The 18,304-nt window shown below is 43.6% G+C and overlaps 1 protein-coding gene across 1 annotated transcript in view; it reads left to right on the forward strand.

The window, feature by feature from the left end:
* Positions 1 to 11,072: 11,072 nt before the first annotated feature.
* Positions 11,073 to 18,304, forward strand: part of LOC115380311 (rho GTPase-activating protein 20-like) — a 48,341-nt gene continuing 41,109 nt past the window's right edge. The window contains exons 1-2 of the mRNA XM_030081429.1: positions 11,073 to 11,374; positions 15,861 to 15,946. Coding sequence (XP_029937289.1) covers positions 11,282 to 11,374; positions 15,861 to 15,946 — 179 coding nt within the window. The 5' untranslated portion in view covers positions 11,073 to 11,281. The remainder of the gene's footprint in view (positions 11,375 to 15,860; positions 15,947 to 18,304) is intronic.

Consider the following 18,304-nt stretch of genomic DNA (forward strand, 5'->3'; position numbering starts at 1 on the left):
AGACGTCTGACCTGTTCCTGTGAGATGAAACCAGCCAGGCTGAGGCTGATGTTGTGGCCTCTGAGGTTTACAGAGGAGTGTGAACGCCGTCCTCCACACGTGTCGGAGCGCACGAGGGTCCCACAGCTCCAGGACGGGGCGACGTTTCAGGATTTTTTTTTTTTTCTGACAAAACGTGATGACCTCCTGCTGGTGTCACACGTGGAGGTCAGATGGTTTGAAGTCCCCGTGGCTAATTTGTTTTCTCCGCTCCCAAACAGCGATTTCTTCATATTTTTTGGAAAAGAAAGATCAGACGACGTGAGGACGGTGTGTGTGCCGCTGAAGGGTCACGTGCGTCAAACGTATATTTACCTGGCTGAAGAATGCAGCTCAGATGAGTTGGAGATGACCTCTGATAGGACGTGTCATTGCCCAGAGCAAGCTGATGCCCCACCTCGTATCACGGGAGGCTGAGGATGGATGACTCTCACAGAAACAGGAACAAAGAGAGAAGCCGCTCCAGAAGGATTTCCTGACTGTCAGGTTCCTGTGCGGTGACATCAGCGGTCCTGAGGCCAGGCGTCTCCCTGCGTGTCCCTGAAGGCGATCATTTTGTCAGCTTCGTTTCAATTAAAGGAAGCAGCAGGCGGCTGACAAACGGCGTGAACACAAACCTGCATGCCTCCCTGCTCCTGGCTTGTTATTAAAATAGTTCAGGCTGCACGCGGCGGCTTCGCTCACTGGACGGCTCTACTGACTGTTTTAATTTGTCTCTTCCTGTGTGGACTACACTGAGTCTACCAGAACATAAAAACATAATTTAAATTAATACTCCAACTTCCCCAGACTGAGACAAGATGTTGGACACATTTTCACTTCTGTATGTTCAATTCCTATGGGTAGCATTCTATGCTAGCTTAGCATAAAGACTTGAAGTCTATAGGAGTCATTAGCCTGACGTGTTTTTCAAATCAGCATGATCCACTGTGTAAATGGGACAGCTTCATTTTTTTCACTTTGACAGAGCCAGGCTAATGACTCCCATAGACTTCAAGTCTTTATGCTAAGCTAACACAAAATGCTAGTTATAGGAGCTGAACCACTGGACGTACAGAGGCGAAGGTGGTGTCCAACATCTGGTCTCAGTCTGGGGACGTCGGGGAAAAGGTGATTTTGCCCAAAATGTTGGAATATTCCTTTAAGCGAAAAGGATGAATCTGTGGCGTTTCAGTCAGAGGAGATGGGACGATGATCTTTGTTACAGCCTCACTTCCTGATTCAGGGGAGAAAGAGTGAAAGAGAAAGATTTGTACATAAAATTTTGCCCAATTACAAAACATGCAGTGTCGGCCATTAACCAAATGGCCTCTGTCTGATATCAGATATCTGATATCTGATATCTGATATCTGATATCTGCTGCGGTGACGCCAGTGAATCCCAGACAAGATAAAAAAAAGATAAAAAGCCACTATGGTTCGTTTTAGCTGATTGAACCTTCATCAGGATATCGTCGACATGAGACCTGTTTTTTGTTTTTTTTCCCCACAAAGAGCACCGTCATTGACATTTACTCATTTATTTATTTATTTTCAGGATCCTGAGCCAGCAGATCCTGTTCCCTCTCAAATGCTGTTAAGAGCTGAGCAGGGATTGTGTAACGCACGACGCTAATCTTTTATATAATTTCATGTCAAATCCCTCTTTGCACCATCTGATGAATGAAAAAAAAGGAACATGATGTGGAGTTTCCCTGCGTGTGCAGCCCATGCAGGGAAACGTGGCCCTGCTCTCGTGTCAGCATCTGTAAAAAAAAAAAAAAAAAAAAAAAAAAAATCCTTCCTGGGACATTTTTGCTGTGAGATCTGAGCCAAACGTCCGCTGGATCCTGAGGCCTGGATGGGGAATAAAGCTCAGGTGTAAATATTTCTTACCTCAGGGTGAAAAAACAGAGATCAGATGAACTTTATTTGCTTATTTGCTTCTTTTTTTTCTGGTTGTAAATGAAGACCAACAGATTAAATAATCCCAGGAGAATCTCTGCAGCTGCTTAAGGGACATAAAACAGGAAAATGTCTGCGCTGACCTCCTTCTGCTCGGGAGAAGAATGCACCTGAAGTGATCTGAGATGACCTTTGTGTGGGCGCGTGCAGCGACGGGCCGGCGGGGTCACGGCAGGGTCACGGCAGGGACGCTCTGCGGCTGTAAAAATGTAGTTCCGGCTGTAAAAATGTAGTTCCGCCTGTAAAAATGTAGTTCCGCCTGTATGTTTCTAGAACAAGTGCCCCTCAGTGAATCTATGGCCGCGGTTAGGTGGATGTGAGGGCGGCCAAGTGGTTAAAGAGCCTGTTTTTATGAAATATAGAGGTATGATAACTATATATTTACATGTAATCACCATAGAATTCATACAAAATTACTCCAAAATGCTGGCGCAAAAATTACTGAAAAGTTTGATAGCAAAACGAATAAATAAATAAACAAAAATAAACAAATATAAAATTATATTTAAAAGAATTTGGAATTGTGTTCAGAGTTTGATAAAATTCAAAATAAAAGCCCTGCCCAAGGGCTCCTGGGTTTCAGAGTTAAAATGAATTACTTACAAACACAGATATGCAATATATAACACTCCCACACTGCAAAAACTCAAAATCTTACCAAGAGTATTTGTCTTATTTCAGGTAAAAATGTCTTATTTCTACTCAAAATATCTCATTACACTTAAAATAAGACATGATCACCTCAGAAGGAACTTGTTTTTAGACAATTGTCTCTTGTTTCAAGTGAAAATTTACTTGAAACAAGTTAAAATTTGCTAGAAACAAGAAACAAATTTTGCCAATGAAACAAGCAAATTTTTACTTGTGACACAAGTGAACAAGTAAAAATTTGCTTGTTCCATTGGCAAAATTTGTTTCTTGTTTCAAGTAAATTTTCACTTGAAACAGGTGAAAATTGTCTAAAGACAAGTAATTTCTGGGGTGATCATGTCTTATTTTAAGTGTAATGAGATATTTTGACTAGAAATAAGACAAACAATCTTGGTAAGATTTGACTTTTTGCAGTGCAGTCAGTCCAAGCTGAGTGTACTGAAGTGTAATGTGTAGTGTGTGTGTGTGTGTGTGTGTGATGTAATGAAAAACACTAAAAGAGTATTTTCTCTTGTACTGAAGTGCAGAGGCACAAATATGGATATGCTCTCTGAGTGTTTTTTTGTTTTTTACTGTACTTTTTTTATGTACAGTACAGTCTATTTTTATGTCTGCTTTAATAAACCCCCCACCCCTCCTCACACACACACACACACACACACACACACACACACACACACACACACACACTGCCCTGATAATTACCCTAAAGTCCAGCAGAGGCCTTTCACTGCCGTTCACCAAAAACCTCCAAATGTCCCGGGAAAAACTCCACAACTCCACCGTTAGCCCGTTAATAACCTCAGCTAAGTGCTTAATCTTATCGGACGGCCAAATTCGCACGCCCCTCGCCCCCTCACCACACACACACACACACACACACACACACAGCACCCCTGCTGCTCTGACCAGTAAACCCCGTGTGTGCGGTTAAGAGCAGCCGGGTCGACCCCTCCGCTCCAAACCTAAACATCCATGTGAGCCCCGAGGAGACGCCTCAACCTGTGCTGCTGCACCCTGCACACACACACACACACACACACACACACACACACACACACACACATGCATAAGAACACACACACATTCTCCTACTCAGGGGTGAAGACACAGAAGCTGCAGAACAATTCAGAAGAACAGGAACATGCAGGATCATTCACATAAACACACTCAAACCTAGATCTATACAGAAGATACACACACACACACACACACACACACACACGCACACACACACTACTGCATATAAACCCATACAGAAACATTTTATATGAACACATGTACTAAACCAGAATAATGTTGTTTTATACAAACTGTTGCAGTGATGAGCCAAACATAAACTCCCCCTGCAGATACAACCTGCCATATATGGATATATGGTCATATGTGTGGCCCATATAACAGTATATTTATATATGTGTATTTATGGAAATAATGGGGAATATGCAGGTAAATGTAAAAAAAAAAAAAATGCATCCAGTAAATGGAAAAGTGGCAGATTTATATTCAGTTTAAAGTGTTTACAGTGAACATGATGCCATATATGGTCGTAAATATACGTTCTGTTTACAGTCCAGTCCCAACCAAACAAACACACGTAAACAGGATCGCTCTGTGGAGGAAGATGGAGCTAATCAGATTAGCAGGACTGCAGAGGAGGGGCGGGCTACTGGGTGTGTGTGTGTGTGTGTGTGTGTGTGTGTGTGTGTGTGTGTGTGTGTGTGTGTGCCCGCAGGAGAGCAGATGTGTCGGGCTCAGACTGTCTGTTTCTCTGATGTCTGTCTCCTCAGTATCTGTCTGTCTGACTGCCTGTCTGTTTCCCTCAGTGTGTGTTGCTCCTCAGGCAGGTTTGTCACACACACACACACACACACACACACACACAGAGAGAGTCAAATCACACAGAAGGGTCTGAACTTCAGTTTAATGCACCATATCAGTGATTCTGTGTTCAGTGTAATCTCTGCAAAATATTTCTGCTCTTCTTGTCCCGTTTTATTTATTTCAGAGCTGCCACATCACTCCTCCTCCCTTTCCTCCATTCATTCCACTACGATATGAACATGAACTTTCAGAGCCTTCACACTTTCTTCACTCCAGTTTTCCATCAGCCCAATAAAGTCCTCCACATGAGTTTTCCTAAAAGCAGCAGCACTGAAACACTCCCTCCTCCTCCTCCGCCAGGGAAAATAGTCCCACGGGGATTCATGTTTGTTTTACAGCCAGTTATCAGCTCTGTGTTGACGCCTTTGTTTTGCCACAGAAGGTAACAAATAATGAGGTTCAAGTCACATTTAAAAATCAAGAGATGTTGATTAGATGTGAAATCTTGCAAAACGGTTTATATGAGTATCAGCAAACATTTTAAAGGCTCAGTTTTAAAGCTTGATGACTGAGTGAAGGTATCATATGAAGCCAGGCGACCTTAAGGGATCCACTGATTCGAAGCACTTTCATGCTCAGTTTTCATCCAAGTGGCTAAATGTCACTCCCAGTTTTCCATTTCCAGCGGGGTCCCGTGACCTCTGACCTCCAGATGTGTGAATGAAACTGGGTTCTCTGGCCAGCCACGGCTCTCCCCTCTGCAGACTTTATCTAGTCCCTGTCCCATTTCACAAGTATGAGTGATTTGTAACGGTTATATTTTGCGAGGAGGATGTAAGGTTAGGAAGCTTTAGCCAGCAAACAGCCTAAAATCAGACTCTGGTTTGGCTTGGATGTGGATTTGAACCCGTGACTTTCACAGGACTTCATACTCTGTCATGTCACCGCTCTTTCATACAACGGCCCTCAACAAATTAATGTGCTGCTTCCCGTGTTCAAAGCTTGTGTTCGTCTTCATACTGTGGGCAGAACTCTTGCTTTTTTCAAATCCAGGAAGTTGAAATGTGAAATACGTATGGTGCATTGTTGTTATGACAAGAAAATCCATCCCCTTCCACGCGTGGTTGAACCGAGATGTGGTGAAATCCTGTGGCTCTCGGCGGAGGTGAAAAAACACGCCGCACTTTCCATCTCCGGGACACGACGATGTTTAGACGTCCTCCCTCTCCCTCCTCCACCTGAGTGTCTCGTCGTCGCAGCAGCCTCCGTCTCCTCTCTGTTTCTCACAGTCCTCCTCCTCCTCCTCCTCCTCCTCCTCCGCCTCGGCCTCGGTGTTTACACCAACCTGAAGAGGCGGAGGCTCACGCGCCGCGGCCGGGAGCGAGGCCAAACTCTCCGACCGTCCCTCTCTCTCTCTCTACAGCTGAACCCAAAGTTTGTCTCAGGGGATTTAAAAGCTCCATCCATAATCCTCCAGGGAGTAAACACGAGTGTGGCCCCCCGTTGCTTGACAACGAAAACAGTGGAAATGTTTGCATTCTCAAATTTATCGACGGGGCCTTTAATTAGAGCCCCAACGGTGAGCTGTAAACACTGAGAGAGCTTTGTGCAGCAATTAGGGTTTTTTTTTGTTTGTTTTAGATTACAGCTGCAGGAGAATCCCGAGCTTCAGGACAGATCTGTGACGCTCTGAGGAATCCTTTCTTTTTACAGTATGGATAGCGGACGAGTTTCTGTTGTTTTTATGGCATTTTGACTTTATTTTGAAATCTCAGGGTCCTTGAAATGCTCTAAAAATGACTTGACTTAATTCAGTTATGCAAATATGTGGCCTTAAGAGACATTTGAAGTTTTATTTCCACAAACATTTTATTTTTTATATCTTTTTTTTTTGGTCCAAATTATTCAAACATCAGTGTGAACATTTCTAATAGTTTCAAATATAAAATTCTCACCTTATTCACCTTATGACTGCCTGCAGTTTGAATCCAAATCCTTTTACCTGTCATACATACCTGTATTCTTTCTCATTTTAATCTTTTTCTTTCTTTCTTTTTTCTTTTTACAAAAGCCCTTTGAGGGATGGGTGTTGCTGCCAGGTGCACTGAACAGGGAAGGAAACTGGTTTAATAAAGGTTCACAGAATCGTCTAGTTAATAAATGACCACATTCTCACATAAAACTGGACCAAAGTTAATATACCAACATTCATACTTACCAGTAATACTGATTTATATTAGAGAAAAGCTGATTTGTCCATGTATCAGTGTTAAATTCTGTTAAAACGTGTCTTAAAATGCTCTGAAAAGACATTAAAACGAGCTTCACCCACCGAGTCGGCAGAGTTTTAACGCGTCCTGAAGATGCTGAGTGCGTCTCCAAAAGCCCTGGGAGGAGCTGTGAGAAAAGCCTTCCCTGCAGCGAGCTGGGAAAACACCAGAAAACCTTATTTTCCATTTTCCTGTTCCAGATTTTGTTTAAACCAAACTGAAAACATTTGGTGCCCAAAAACCTCGGGATTACGGCTTTCAGCTCGAAGGGGGAAACATTTGGTCTCTATTTTGGGCAGAGTGGTGCTGGTGTGTGTGTGTGTGTGTGTGTGTGTGTGTGTGTGTGTGTGTGTGTGGATCCTGTTTTGGGTCACAGCATCTCCCTCAGTGCCTGAAGCGTCTCCATCGTCCGTCACACATCCCTCCTCTGTTCCTCCATCCATCCTGGAGTGTGTGTTGTGTGTGAGGACGAGTGTGTCAGGGAGTGTGTGCAAACAGGCGATCAGACATGCAGGTGACACTCACGTCCATGTGTAGGTCAGGAATCGTTATAAAAAAAAAAAGGGTGGTGGGGGAGGGGGGATGCAATAGCAAAAAATTACTAAAAATGTCAGGAAATAAAAAAATAAAATAAAATAATAAAAATTAATAAAAATTAAAATAAAATAATAAAAATTAAAATAAAATAATAAAAAATTTAAATAAAATAAAAAATTTAAATAAAAACAAGAAAACTGTATTTGTAATTATTGGAATGATGTATTTAAAAGGTCAGGTCATTGGTGCTGGATTGTTTTTCTTCGCATTTCATATTTAAATCAAACTAAAACATCTCTTGATATCCGGGTCCCTGCAGGGCAAAGTCACTTCAAATGGGGGTCCGCAGTGTATTGACAGTGCATTTGGTGGTCCAGAGCATGCTGTGTGAGTGTGTGTGTGTGTGTGTGTGTGTGTGTGTTTGCCACCTCAGTGTGTGTGAGTGAGAATGAGGCGTTCAGGTGCAGCTAATGTCAAAGCTCTGGACTCTTTCCAGCTCATTTTTCCCCCCTTCCTCCTCCAGAATCGACTGTTTGCCGTCCAAGTCGATTGTGTGCGCGGCCTCGGCAGCCTCGGGTTTTCAACAGCCTGACTCACCGGGCGTGACGGAGGCACTGGCTTTCAGACACACTTCAAAGTAAATGTCAGACGATATTCAGAGGGACACATATTGATTCTGTCTCTCCCATCCGGCGGGGAGAATCCCTAATGCAATTGAGCTTCCCGTTTCTCCTCGACCTGAAGCGGGGTCACCGGGTCAGCCTCGGTGCAGCCGGCGGCGGAAACGATACAAAAAGAAATTCTAAATTTCACCGAGTCATTCACTCATCTGCAGCATTAAAATCATGTTTCTCCTCAAACAAGGTAAAAAAAAAAAAAAAAACAGAAGATCCGCCTGTGGTGATGAGATGGTCGCACTTGTTTCCGGTGCAGCTTCACTTGTTTCAGGAATTTTCCACTCAGATCAAGGAAATGACACTCGATTCAAGAAAGTTCTGCAAAACAAGTGGATTACTGCTGGAAACAAGTGGGATTATCTCATCCCGCTGGCAGATTTGAGCCCTGCAGATGAGACTGAATGATTCAAATGGAGATAGACGCTGCCGTGTGACAGCAGTGTGAGTGACCCACTTTGCAATTTTTTGGGCAGAATCGAGCGTTCCTTTGCAACTTATCAAGGAGAGAGATGTGCTGCTCCTGCCATGGACACACACACACACACACACACACACACACACACACAACGCAGCAACAGGGAGTTGTTGTTGTCACCAGTAGGCCTCTTCCAATGACAGAGTGGAACATTTTGGGGGGAAAAACAGCAGCAGCACTTGCGGTCGTTTCCAACCACATTTCTGACACACCCTCCGTTTTGTGTCTCTCATTTTTTTTTTTTCCCTGTTGCTTGTAGACAGGCAACTCCTGACAACAGCAGGAAACAAAAGAGGCTGTTTCACCCACAAAAAACTGGGACATGCGAGGAGCAGCTTCAGCTCCGGAGCAGATATGGCTTGGCCGCTGCGGCTCTCGCTGAAAGGATGAGTTACTCGCACAGAGGAGGAATGTCTTTTTTTTTTGCATCAAGACTTGAAGCCACTTCTCAGACAAAAGCCAATAGTCAGCCCCCCAACACACACACACACACACACCTCCCCCACCCCCTCGCTGTTATTCCATGCAGCTTGTGACTTGATCAAAGCGGATGGGCGAGCGCTATCAATGGCCTTATCATCATTTGCATGCCACTTTTCAGGGGACAGATAAGCTGGAACAATTGTTGCATACCTTTGTGTTTGTGCAGAGGAGACATTGACCTACAGTATGCAGCGCTGCGAAATAATAGAGTCACATCGACACTTTCTTCTTTGTTTTTTTAAGGCTCTATTTCACCTGAACAAAATCCACCTTAATTATTTTTATTTGCCTTTTTCTTGTATTTTTATTGTATTTTATTTTATTCCAATTTTAGGGTAATTTTGTGTTAATGTTCTGCAATTTTTGACCTATTTATTTATTTATTTATTTATTGTGCTACTTTTTTTTTTTTTTTCTCAATTTCCTGGTCATTTTCTTGTAAATTTTTGCTCTTTTTTTCCCCACTAATTTTCAGTTCAAAGGGCTGCGTCCAGATGCTGTTAACACAAGCATTTAGATGTCTGGCATCACTTCTCTGACATTTGAATAATAATTTTAAAAAATTACAATTTTTTAAAAATCTTTTTTTTTTTTAAAAAAATATGTGTATTTGCTAATTTTCTGGTAATTTTCTTGCAGTTGTTTTTGCTATTTTTTTCTTTTTTACATTTTTAATTTTGTGTTTTACAAATGTTTCATTCAGTTTTTGCTAATGGGCTAATTGTCTTTTTCCCTATGTTTTCCAAAAAAAAAAAAAAAAAAAAAAAAAAAAAAAAAATGAATTTGCTCAGGTTTCAGAGAGGCTTTTTTGTACACCAAAGAGAGACATCCCCTGATGAAGCAGGTTCTGTTACCTGTCAGTTTGTCTGCAGAAAATCACAAAAACTTGAAGAACTGAAATCTCTTAGAGCCATCGGCTGCAGGCCAAGGAACCACCGAGCAGATTTTGGTGGTGATCCAGACCTGAGATTTCCACAATTATCAATTTTTTCCCCCAGACATAACTATTAATAAACTGAGATATGGAGGCTTAATTCCTAATCCTCAAGGGACGTTTGCAGGCTCAAGAAATCAATTAAATGGAGTTTAACTGAGAGGAATGATGTGTTTGGGTGCAGCAGCAAGCTGGGGAATTGTTCTGCATTGGCGGAGAGGAGAGCCGGGCAGGGGTCCCACACCGAGGGCTGCCGGGGCTGCAGCTGAGCCAAATGTGTCATGCGTCATGTGTATGTAGAAAAAACACACACACACGCACACACTACTCTGGAAATTCCTCTTCATAAGTCATGTTATTCTTGGCCGATGTGGTGCATTCCTACACCTGCCTGGAAACTGCTCTCCTGTACTACAAGAACACTTAGCCTCTATGCTGCTCTAATTTCCAGGCCAGGAAAACACATGGGCACTGTGCACGCCCAGCACACACACACACACACACACACACACACACACACCTAGGAAAGTTGGTAGAAACAGGAGCCCCCTTAAAACACATTCAACCAATTTAAGACCAGAAGTTAGGTGGCATGCCTTCAAAATAAAACCGTCACCCTTGTCACGTTCATAAACATCAATACCGAAGTGTTGCAATGGACAAAACAAATATACGTGGGAAAAACAAACAAACAAACAAACAAAAAAAACAGATCATGTATAATCCCCATGTAGAAAACACACAGTTTAAAAGCGAAGGGCAGGTGCGCAGGTGACAAACACACATTAGAAAATAACAAGTGCCAGATGTTCTTCAGTTAATACTTTGTTATTATAATTTACGTTATTATTCGTGAAAACTGACATGTAAACATTTCATTTAGCCTCTTTCCTCTTACCATTAAAATAGGCTACTTAAAAATTGTAGCCTATATATAACATGTCTCCTACTGTATCAACCTGGAAGTTTTTTTTTTCTCTTGTCTTGGCATCCCACCGTCACTTGTTGTGACTAAGGCTGCAGGAAAATAACTAAATAATAATAATAATAAATGTTAGTCTTCATTTTGGCCTGAGTACTTTACGCCCTGAAACTGTAGGATATGTCAGCACCAGCGCGGCTTTTACTTTGAAAATCACCAGCGGAAGCGAGGTGTTTGCTTGCCGGGGTCTTGACGGCGGTGGATCCAGTCGAGGCGCAGTCGCTTCCAGGCGCTCAGACCAAACAGCGGGCGGACGGAGAGGAGCAGAGCCGGGCTGTGCGCACGTTTCTCCGGACAGTTTCTCTCTCTCGCTTCTGCCTCTCAGTTCCTCCGTCATGGATTCTCCTCCGCTTCTGCCCTTCTTCCCTCTGGACGCCGTGGCCGGATAACTTTGGAGATATATATGCATTTTTTTTTTTTTTATTTTACATATAATGGGAATATAGTTGGATCTATACAGCCTTGATGGAAACCATGTCACCGCAGCAGGGAACCATGGGACAGAACCGGTCCGACTCTCTGACAGGGGAGAGCAAGGCGCTTCCCGACAACAAAAAGGTATTTGGTGAATGAGCTGTGTGGATGGAGGGCTGCAGTCCCCCGTGTGTTGCTCCCTGTGTGGAGGGTCTGCATCGGACGCTCCTGCGCCCCGACCCGCCGTGCGCACCGTGCGCCGCGGGGAGAGAGCCGCTGTTGGTGCGCTCTCCCGGGAAAGATCTTTATGATAGTCTGAGAATAAACCTGTTCGCTCTTTTGGTGCGTCTCTGGTCGTGTCTAAGTTTATAGTGGCCTTACTGCATTCAGTGGTATATTTCCCTTCTATAATATTCCTATAATATTCCGTTAAAGACTTAAAAGTAAAGTGCGTCTTTGTTTCTCTAAGTTTACAGTCTGTATACTTTATAGTCAAAATGTGTGTTCGCTCCTTTACTATTGCATTAATGTTCTCAAGGTTTTGCTGTCATATTTTTGTTTTGTTTTTGTTTTTTTTTTTGTTTTGTTTTTTTTGCTTTGTTTTGTTTTTCAAATATATTTATTTATTTGTTTTCCTAATGATGCTGGAAATCAGCAGTTTCTGTTTGCAGATCTGTTTGTGACGCTGCAACTCGAGGGAAGTTAATGATTTGGTAACAATTAAGGTGATTTTGTGTTGGCATGTTGCATTAAGATATGTCATCATTGGAACGGGAGAGGCGCGTACATGAATGTGAATACAGTCCAGCCTGAGTGCTGTCAAGAGGGAGAATAGGCTGGACACTGAAGGTCTGAGTGATTTCGATGATATCCTATAATATTCCTACCATAACTGTGAGTTCATCGAAAGCACGGGAGGGTTTGTCCGGCTGCAGTTCGGGTTTGTTGGGCTCTGAATGACACAGAAAGCAGCGTGACTGAGCAAAGGGAGTCCGATAAAGCGCTGATAGTGATGATGGGCTAATCACAGACAGAGTCAGCGACCACATACCGACACACTGATGCGCTCACCCCGCGGAGCCACAAGCCTCCTCTATCCGCTTCCCTCCCGAACAGTTTCTATTTCCCCGATCATCTGAACATAAAACATCTTTGATCATAACAGCGACTCCTTTCACTTGTGCTCTGTGGATGCGGACTCCGCGCCGCCACAGCTGTAGTTCTCTAACCTCAGTGCGGTTCAGAGCCCAGACAGTGAGGAGGAAGGTGATGCTCTCGACTTTAGGATGATTTCACACAGCAGATCTGATCGGGGAGCGGATGAACTTGGTGGTAAACAGCGCCCTCCTGCAGCGCCGTGTCTGAAACGTGTAACTGCACCTGCACGCTGCAACAGGCAGGCTGGCAGCGGAGGAGCTGGTGTGAAGTCAGCAGGGATGTGGCTTTTCAGAAAAGCATCAGTGTGTGTGTGTGTGTGTGTGTGTGTGTGTGTGTGTGTGTGTGTGTGATCTTTACTCATCGTTTACATCTGTCAGGCCTGAAAAGGTGTGCGCACCGGGTTTCCCCTCTGATGCATCCAAGCAACAGGCTTGTAATTTGCTCAGTAATTTGGGTTTATGACTGTAAGTGAGCTAACTTAACAGGAATTATTGCACAATAACTGTACAGCAACCTGTGCATCACCTGATTTGATAGTACAATGCAGTTTTTGTACACATAGGATACACATATACACATATTATACATGTCATCATCTACTTTTCTGCTGCACTTTTGTTTGGTGGGAACTTGTTTTCTCCTCTGTTCCGTTTGTTTCACTCTACAAAGACTGGCTTGTTGGCCAGTAGAGAGAAACTCGACCTTTGCTTCTCAGTGCAGTGCTTGGCTCTGTTTTGTAACCTCCTAAAATGAGTCATCAGCGGGCTGTAACGCAGGCCCCATGCAGGATAAAAAACGCATCAAGTGAGACACTCGACAGTGGCTGCCGCTTTTCACAGGACCGTCTCATACACAGAGAAATGCCCACACGAATGCAGAATGTCCACATGCCTCCTACACAGGAATTTGTTTTTGATGTATGCTTTGCATCAGAGAGTCCATAACTCTTCCTCAGACAGTTTTGAAATGCAGCTAGTCTTCTGAGCGGGGGGCTGGGAACTCAGGCAGGGAGGTTTTGTAGTGTGTAGTTAACTCAAACCACTGCTCTTCAGTTAGAAGCAGCAGTCCAGATTCCTCAGTGTGTCTGCACGGCCTCTTGCTTCCATTCACTGTAGTGGAGTGTGACAGAGCCTCCACACAGCGACATAATCCCTCACAGTGAACATGACGCCCTCATTTGGTTTGCTCAGACTTTCTGTTCTGTCCTCCTTTTTCTTTGTGTTGAGCTCAGTGGTTTCATATCTGTGCCGCAGTTTATTACAGATACCTGCTGCGTGCACTGTGACATGGCTGGGGGAAGGTAAACATGACGCACAGTAGACAGAAGCAAATGGGATTAAGGATGATCGATATGGGGAACATCAAAAAGTCATACAGTAATTATTTTGACAGGCAATATGGTTGTGATGCAATTGGCGATTTTAGCAGGGATGAATTTATTGTGCATCCTACGTTTCATTTTCAGCGACAAAACTATTAAACGCAATGATTTCCCCTTACATTTCCCCTTAACTAGCCTCAAAGTTAGGAGACCACAGGACAGAGTCTCATCCATGTTGTGTCTCTGCTGAAGCTCCATCACTCTGATGCTGAGATCTCCGTGTCTCGTGCATCATTTTAGACACATTTCCCTGGAATTCAGCAGCTCATGTTCGGGATCTCACTTGAATTCAAAACAAAGTCCTGTGAGTTTGAGCAGAACTCTGGTGCTGAACCCGCCCGTGGGACGGGTTAAAATGATGATACTGCACCAAACAAACTTGTTTTCCCTTCGCCTCAGTAATAGGATTTGCAGGCCGGAGCATCTCTGGAGCACCACAGGACCTCAATTATGATGCTATTTTGTCGCACATTCAGCAAAAATGTGCAGTAATTTGGATATTGCACGGGGCCGTACTGCAGTTTCAATAGTATTTCAGTGAACTGTTCAACCCTAAATTGGGTCAACTCTGAATGACACCAGTGTTCCTCTTTAACCTCTCAGCAGGGAGCGTCCTCTGTAACTTAGCCAGACAGTCACACAGTGAAGTTTTACTCTTACATGAACTGGAATATAAATTCAGTTGTTGCTAATCACTGGTCTGGATTTTGTGTCTTTAATCCCAAGTGTCCAGAGCGCCACAGTCCCATGATGCATTTCATGCTGCCTTGCATTCTGCAGGGTTGCAGTACAGTTGGACTGTATAAATAACACGAGTCCGGCTCTCCCTTTTAACGTTGATTCGGTTTAAATTGCAGACGAGAGGAATGTGTTTACCTGCAGGTCGCGGCACAGCGAGGCTATGAAGCAACGCCTTGTTTGATTTCTGTCACTAATTTTGCCTTTTTTACAGCCTCCTCCGGATTGAATTACTGCACTGTGTGTGTAGAGGCCAGGAGAGAGGAATGGGACGTTTTTTTTTTTTTTTATGGCTCACATGGTTCTGGTATGTCATAAATAGATTATGTTTAAATGAAATAGCTGCAGTGGCCGTGGGGATGCCTGTCATACTGTAGTGAGGGAGTTGATCATTTATCTTGTTACAGTGAGAATATACGAGGGATCGTAAACATTGTGCAACCTCCGAGCGACATATTTCGCCCTCTTCGATCTCTCTGTCTCTGTGTCTTTCTCTCTTTTTCTCTCCATCTGTCATGTATTTTCTCTGTCACTCTCCCTCTTTAACCAATTAGTTCACTTCCTCCTTCCTCGTCTGACACCGTCACTCCATCTCTTTTTCTCCCAGTCGGTATCTCTCCGTCTCTGATGGGGGACTCACCTCTGCACTTTCCTCCACCTTTAAATTGTTTTAAGTTTGTCCAGTTACTGAGGAGTTCTCCGCACTGTCATGAGCTGGCGACCCTGTATCTTCCCTATTGTATGTTTTTATTTTAATATTTGTTGTTTAAGTGCTTGTGGCTGCATTCATACACCTTTCACGAGCATTTAACTCATTGAAACCAGTGAAAATTCACTTGATTTATTTCAGAAACATGGGGGGGTGACCAGAAACTGAGCAAAAAATTAACCAAAAAAAAAAAAGTTATGAGAAAATAACCAGAAAATTAAAAAAAAAAAAAAAAAAAGATTTACTGAAAACTAGGAACAAAATCAGTAAAAAATACAAGAAACTCTTTGTAACAGTTACAGATGGATATTTAAAATTAAATTACAAGAAAATTACAATAGAATTATCAATAAAGTAACCCAAAAATGTGTTTTTGGGGTTTGAACTTTGTTCAGAGGGTGAAATAAAGCCTTGCAGATTGCAGGGTTGCAAAGGGTTCATATTTTCAGACAATATTGATTTATTTTACATTTGAAAAAAAATCGTACTCCTGAATATTCTACCTCCTTCACTTTTGAAGTGATGTTATACGCCCCCGCTGTGGTGGGATGCCAAATGGTGCAGCCAGTCGTCTGTTGTGCTGACTCTCTCTCTCTCTCTCTGTCTCTCTCTCTCTCTCTCTCTCTCTCTCTCTCTCTCTGCAGAAGATGAAGACTCTGGCCCAGAGACGGCAGTCGGCTCCCTCCCTGGTCATCAGCAAAGCACTTACCAAATCCAGAAGCACGTCCAGGTATGAAAACACACGCCGCTCGGTTTTCCTCATAAAGCTCTATTGTAGCGCTGACATCATCGCTGGCCCGCCGAGCCTCAGCGGACCCATGATTTCTCCTCAGTAGATGGTTTTACAGATGCACGAAGCCCCTTTGGATGGGAGTTTAACCCCCCCCAACCTGATGTAGGAAGTTTTTACTGCAGGATAATTCAACTTCTGCCTCACTTTGCTCATTCCCCAAGAGGAACTGTTTGGAAAAGAATCAGATTTTGCTCGTTTTTCAGCAGTTGGACGTCGTGCAAAGTGTTGAAATAGTTTCATGCTGCAACACACTGGTTTGGTTCAACAGTTTAAGCATTGCTTGCAGTACTAGCATAGTTTGAATGCAATAAGTAACTAGAAGGGTCAGAGCAGCCAGATGACCCCAAAAAGTAGCTTCTTATTCCTCCTCGTGCACGACAACAAGCCTTTGGTCAGTTTCACCTGATATCCTCAAAGTCTTTCAGAAATTTAGAGAAACTGGTCGATGCATCCATTCACACCCTTAGACTCTTTGTCTTTTTTGGCCCAGGGACATTATAACTCAGAGATTAGAAAAGCCTGAGACCAGAAGATTGCGGGTTCAAATCACCAGACGAACTTGAAATTCTGGATGTGGAAATTGAGCTTCTCACTGGGCCAGTAGTGGAGGATCTGCATGTTCAGAGCAGCTCTGAAAAAGTATGCTGCGTAAATCTCCCTGGATCAATAAAGGTTAACAAGGTTAAAAAAAACACGATTCTGGAGGTGTTAGACAATGCCAGCTGTCAATCACTGTAAAAAAAAAAACCCTTTGGTAAGACGTTAGGAAAGCTGTTTTCCTTCGAAACAGACAGTGCTCTTGCGTTGCCTTGGTTTGGGTCCAACAGCAGAGCCTCCGTCTCATTCATGGCTTACATTCTTACTTCTCCCAGAGCTATCAGACATTTCATCACCCTCGTATCACACAGATCCCCTTCCTCTTCCTCCCGCCGGGTCGGAAAGAGGCCATTACAGACCCCCCTCAGGGAGACTTTATTTACTAGAGTCTCTGATTTCTGGGCCACATGCATTTAACTCTTTACAGTGCCAGAAGAAAAGTCAGCTTTTATGATTTTAGAAAATAAAAGCCTTAATGTGTTTCATGGGCCCTCGGGTCTTGAAACCTGCTCAGCTCATAAAAAGCACACAAGCAAGTTTCATCACGAGGAAAATTTGAAAGACACACAAGTTGGGGGTGTTGGACTCCATAGCAGGATTTCGTCATCTTTGAAGCAAACAAGCTCTCCATCGAGAGCCACAATGGAAAAAAATTGGACAAAGGTTTCTCGTTGAGATTTTTTTTTTATCCCCCAGATGTTTTTAGAAGAAACTTTAGGGTTAATTACAAAGGAGTTCCTCAGGGAACAATCCTGGGTTCCCTCTAGTTCTGCTCCAGGATGTCAGTTTGCATTGCTAGCCTCTTGTTAGCCTGGCCCCACTAATGTCCTACCAGGGGCAACGTAAAATGCCATTAACCAGATTGTCATTAGCGACTGTAGAGACTGAAATACAAACTAAAACTCTGAGAATTAGACCCAAACCAGTGTGAAGAAAAGTCTGTCATGACTCTGAAACAGCCTTTACTTTCTGAGTAATTTAACTTTATTAAGGCCAGTCACTAAAGCACAGACAGGGAGGATTTGGTCCATTGTTAGTTAGCGGGGCTAGGCTAACAACAGAAACCCACAGCCTGGCACAGAGCTAAGGTTCCCTCATAGATTCAAGCTGGAAAACCACTAAAAGTTCCTCCAAGGCCTTTTATCTTTCAGCACGCAGGGTTTCATATCACCGTGTTGTCTCAGATGAGCGTGTGTCTGGCGCTGAAACCCGACGCGCCGCTGCAGCCCGACATGTTTATGATGTGAATGCGTGCGAGCGGCGGGTTTTAGTGTCTGTGGCGGTTTGCCGACGGAGATCAGCCTGAACCGTGAAACTGCACCACTTAGCCTGCTGAACGAAACACTGCTCGCTCTTCAATGGGTCAGCGCTCTGGGCACAGGGCGTGTGTGTGTGTGTGTGTGTGTGTGTGTGTGTGTGTGGCTGGGAGAGAGTGAGAGAGACTTATGTGCTTGTATATTTATCTGCCAATATGCATTTTCTGTGTTGATAAGGCCACACTGTGTATGTGTGACAGAGAGACTGACTGAAACACTGCACTGAAGGGTGTGTGTGTGTGTGTGTGTGTGTGTGTGTAAGTGTGTGTGAATTCTCAGAAGGAAAGGAGCCAGGGTTTGACACTCTCAGCTGTCACCCTTAACCTCTGACCCCTCATCAGGAGGTGTAGGAGCCGGCGGGGGTCACCTGGGGTCAACACCG

The sequence above is a fragment of the Myripristis murdjan genome, chromosome 21, assembly GCF_902150065.1.
Source record: "Myripristis murdjan chromosome 21, fMyrMur1.1, whole genome shotgun sequence".
NCBI classification, from domain to species: Eukaryota; Metazoa; Chordata; class Actinopteri; order Holocentriformes; family Holocentridae; genus Myripristis; species Myripristis murdjan.